Source organism: Sinocyclocheilus anshuiensis, unplaced genomic scaffold (assembly GCF_001515605.1).
Source record: "Sinocyclocheilus anshuiensis isolate Anshui unplaced genomic scaffold, SAMN03320099.WGS_v1.1 scaffold949, whole genome shotgun sequence".
In the NCBI taxonomy this organism is placed as follows: Eukaryota; Metazoa; Chordata; class Actinopteri; order Cypriniformes; family Cyprinidae; genus Sinocyclocheilus; species Sinocyclocheilus anshuiensis.
The window spans coordinates 512,005-516,501 of NW_015554135.1; the positions used below are offsets into that span (position 1 = coordinate 512,005).

The 4,497-nt window shown below is 34.5% G+C and overlaps 1 protein-coding gene across 1 annotated transcript in view; it reads right to left on the reverse strand.

Moving 5' to 3' along the window:
- Positions 1 to 4,497, reverse strand: part of LOC107670364 (protein bicaudal D homolog 1-like) — a 24,572-nt gene that overhangs the window by 16,957 nt on the left and 3,118 nt on the right. Inside the window, exons 3-4 of the mRNA XM_016462934.1 lie at positions 2,796 to 2,850; positions 1,457 to 1,669 (exon numbers count right to left, since the gene is read on the reverse strand). Of these exons, the coding sequence (XP_016318420.1) occupies positions 1,457 to 1,669; positions 2,796 to 2,850 (268 nt within the window). The remainder of the gene's footprint in view (positions 1 to 1,456; positions 1,670 to 2,795; positions 2,851 to 4,497) is intronic.

Genomic DNA, 4,497 nt, shown 5'->3' on the forward strand with positions numbered 1-4,497 from the left:
TATATTTTTTTTATTATTTCAGTTAACATTTATTTTATTTCAAGTAACAAAAAAATGTTTTGTTAATGTTTTTAATTTGAGTTACCTATAATAGCCCTGCATGTTTAAAAAAAAAAATCTAAATTACAACCAACAGATTTATATCAATTACTTGGAATAGGATTTGTCTTGATTCAAATTAAATGAAGACAAAAATAAAACAATGCGGGAAAACCTGCAGCTAATGTTCTTCTACAGATGAAATGCGTCCAGATTATAATCAACTACTTTGCCAAACTACATTTATCAAAAATCTAAATTTCTAAACTTCTAAAGCCACTTTTATAATGTCTATTCAATTATTTATTGCTTAATATCTTAATATATATATATATATATTTTGCAGTGTAAAACATTCTAAAAACATAAAACTATTTGTAAAATAAATTTAGCATGACATTTCAGTTATTATTTGAGCTATAACTGAATAAAATTATTATTATTATTATTATTATTATTGTCTGTGTCTAATATGTTTATATAGTTTTTATGAATTTTCTTTCAGTTTTAGTTTGAGTTATTTTAGTACATCAAGTTAAACTAAATGATGTTTTGTTAATGTTTTTAATTTGAGTTACCTATAATAGCCCTGCATGTTTAAAAAAAAAAATCTAAATTACAACCAACAGATTTATATCAATTACTTGGAATAGGATTTGTCTTGATTCAAATTAAATGAAGACAAAAATAAAACAATGCGGGAAAACCTGCAGCTAATGTTCTTCTACAGATGAAATGCGTCCAGATTATAATCAACTACTTTGCCAAACTACATTTATCAAAAATCTAAATTTCTAAACTTCTAAAGCCACTTTTATAATGTCTATTCAATTATTTATTGCTTAATATCTTAATATATATATATATATATATATTTTGCAGTGTAAAACATTCTAAAAACATAAAACTATTTGTAAAATAAATTTAGCATGACATTTCAGTTATTATTTGAGCTATAACTGAATAAAATGCTCATGTTAACGTAATCTAGACCGTCAGAGTACCTTGATTTACTGTGGTAATTAAGCTATTCAAAATGTGAGGTGTGACCCGGTGTGAAATTCTAAGTGAAATTCCCTGTCTCATAGGCTGTGTGTGTACAGTGTGTCTTTGTGCCGACCTCAGAGCATTTCTCTTATGCCCCAGCTTAGCCATGGATTTGCCCCCTACAATGCACTATGGCGACAGCCTCTGACCCTGACACCACCCTCTGCCTCCAGTGACTGCTGACACACTACACACAGACTGACTCCCCTCAAAATAACCCGTTGACCCAAGATGGGAGTTTCATATAGACTTGTAAAATTAATTACATTCAGAAAGGGTGTGCTAATTTTCCAATGTGTATACTTGGATGTGTTTTATATGGATGTAATGTGACAGCAGTTCCACCAGTATAAGAAAATACACAGCTCACCTCTCTGAGTTCCTGCACCAGGGCGTTGAGATGTTCAGTCTCCACTTGGGCGCTGGAGGCCACGGAGCTGCTCAGGTTGAGCTGGGTTTGAAGGTCCACCAGACGTTCCATAAAATAGGCCTCTTTGGAGGCAGATTCCTGCAACAATGTCTCTTCGTTTGTCTCACCATCCTCGGCTACTTTACGCTGGTTGGTGTACGCCTGACCGAATGCCTGGAGGAAAATGAATGACAGAAACAGAAAAGGGGTGTTTAAGGAAGTGTCGACAAAAATTATGGCTGTGTTCACAACAGCCTACTACCATACTACCAAACAGCTGACGGTAGCCATTGACTTCCATAGAATTCTTTTCCACACTATGGAAGTCAATGGCTACCGTCAACTGTTTGGTTACTAACATTCTTCAGAATATCTTCTTTTGTGCTCAACAAAATAAAGAAAATCATACAGGTTTGGAACACCTTGAGAATGATGTTGAGTAAATGATGACAGCTATTACATTTTTGAATGAAATATTCATTTTAAGTATACTGAGCCTCTGCATATTTTATCATTGCATAACAGCATACCAATTCATGACAAAAGATCAAGCAATTAACTGACAGATATGTGCTATTAGCAAGTGTCAAGAATAATTAGGTGACCCGAATGAATAGACTAATATGCTAAATGACACCAAATTAACAAAACCAATGTGATCTGATATTACAGAAAGTGACAAGGCATTAAGATACGACAGATTTGATCTTGCTGCTCAGATGTGATTGAGCTGTCAGCATGAAAAAACCAAGGTGTGTCAATATTACTGTTAGATGGCACAATATGAGATGTGTTTGTTAATGTAAGTGTAATGTAATTTGAATTTAAATCACACTTCCTGGTGAGGATGGCCCACATTTCAACAAAACTGCACCACCTTTCCTCTCTCATCACCTGCCCAGGCAAAGTGCTGCACTTCAAGATAACTGAGATAATATTTCAGCTGCTCACTCGGATCAATAGAAACAGTGTGCCGATTGCCCTGACACAGGTTTTCACTCCATGCAGATCCGGTGTTTCATGACTTAAGCATCCTGTCTTGATTGGAAGATGACGGTAGATGATAAACAGGAAGGAGGAATGAGCCAGTGTCTGACCTGTTCTGAAAAGTTATCACAAGTTTAATCGGTATATGAAGATTATTAAATCTATTGCTCATTTTATGCTTTCATGACACTACATGTTCACTATTGCACTTGAGCATCATGGTGCATCTTAAGCAACAAGTCAATAAAGCAATAATGACAGATTATAATATGCAAGTGCAGGTTATATGGTGTCTTTGTGATGCTCACAATACCTGAGCCATTATGAGAGAAGCATAACTGGGATGAGTACCAGCAGAGACCTCCCATCTGAAGAGAAAATCAATTAAAGACACACTAAAAAGAGGAAGAGATGTGTACATGGATGGGGGGAAAAAATCAATTGGAGTACTGATGGCACCTTACAGCAAATCTGAATGAAGAGTGAAGGTGGTTAAAAAGTTGCTGATGTGGATACAGAAAATGTCAAATACTGGAATGGCTTTCCAAGCACTGAACCAATTCCAGTCATAACTAATTTAAGAAAGAAAGATTTCAAGAAATACAATATTTCAAAGCAAAAGGTTGTTTGGGTAAATGCAAAAATTGGTTTATATGTAAAGATATTTACACATATTTCAAAATAACCCCAAACAAAATATTTGATAAAAACATAAAAATAAAACAAAATAAAATAATAAAATACAATTTAATAAAATATATTACAGTAATGAGAATTTAGTTTTTTCTAAAAAAAATCATAATGGTCCAAAAACTTCCTTTATGCAACAAATAAAAAAAGTGCACAATAATATGTTATTTATCATATCAACAGTTTAGTTTTATAAGCAGATATTACCCATGTATTAGAGTGTAAACAACACGAGATTTCTTTTTTTATTGCCTATAGTGGATCAGAATGTATTGTCAGTTGTGACCACAGGCCATTTATCATACTTGCCCATTTCATGAACAATAAAAATATTCCTACTACATTAATTTTTTATTATTGTCAGGAATTTGATTTACGATGCACTTTTGCAGTGTATTTGATCCAATTCTCAAATTCTACTTAATAATCCAGTTTCAGTCGTTAAATGGTCACTGCCACAAGATTATCAATGAATAATGACTTACAGTTCAGAATATTTCTTAGACAAAGCTACTGTATGGCTTCTGAAGACTAGTGAATATAAGTCCTTTAAATCATTTTTGGGTGTACTATCTCTTTAACACTCACAGTTTTTTCTTTCCTTTTGATTACTGAACTCTGGGGAGAAGGCACAAAAGCGAATGGATACACCGTGTTGATTAATTCAGTGACAGAAGTGTGAATAAGCTCTCATTGTGATTTAAAATGAGGGCCTGTCGATGTCCCAGAATCCCTGCTGAAGGAGGCCCTCTGCCTCCCAGCTGCGCTCTGAGAGAGAACAAGAGAGAGATGTATGGACTCACGTATCGGACGTTGCTGTGACCACAGAGACTCGATCTTTGCTGTATAATGTAGGAGGCAGATGGTTTGTGGAGGCAGTGTGTCCGTAAAGCTGAATTTCTCCATCTGGTTCCTGTTATTTAAAACACTACGATGCCCACTCAATAACTAATCTCTAAACTAGTCTCTGAATTTTAAGTTTGATGTTTATGGCATATTCAAATTTTGAAAACTTTTGAGGCATTGTCTCTAATGGACGAAACTCACAAAAATTGTCAGAGCCATATTTCAAATAAATAAATAAATAAATAAATAGTGTATTTAATATACACTGAACAAAATTATAAACGCAACACTTTTGTTTTTGCCCCCATTTTTCATGAGCTGAAAAATAAATTGTGCAGTTTTACTGTATTGAGGGGTCCGGGGGCGTCCGAAAACCAGTCAGTATCTGGTGTGACCACCATTTGCCTCACGCAGTGCAACACATCTCCTTCGCATAGAGTTGATCAGGTTGTTGATTGTGGCCTGTGGAATGTTGGTCC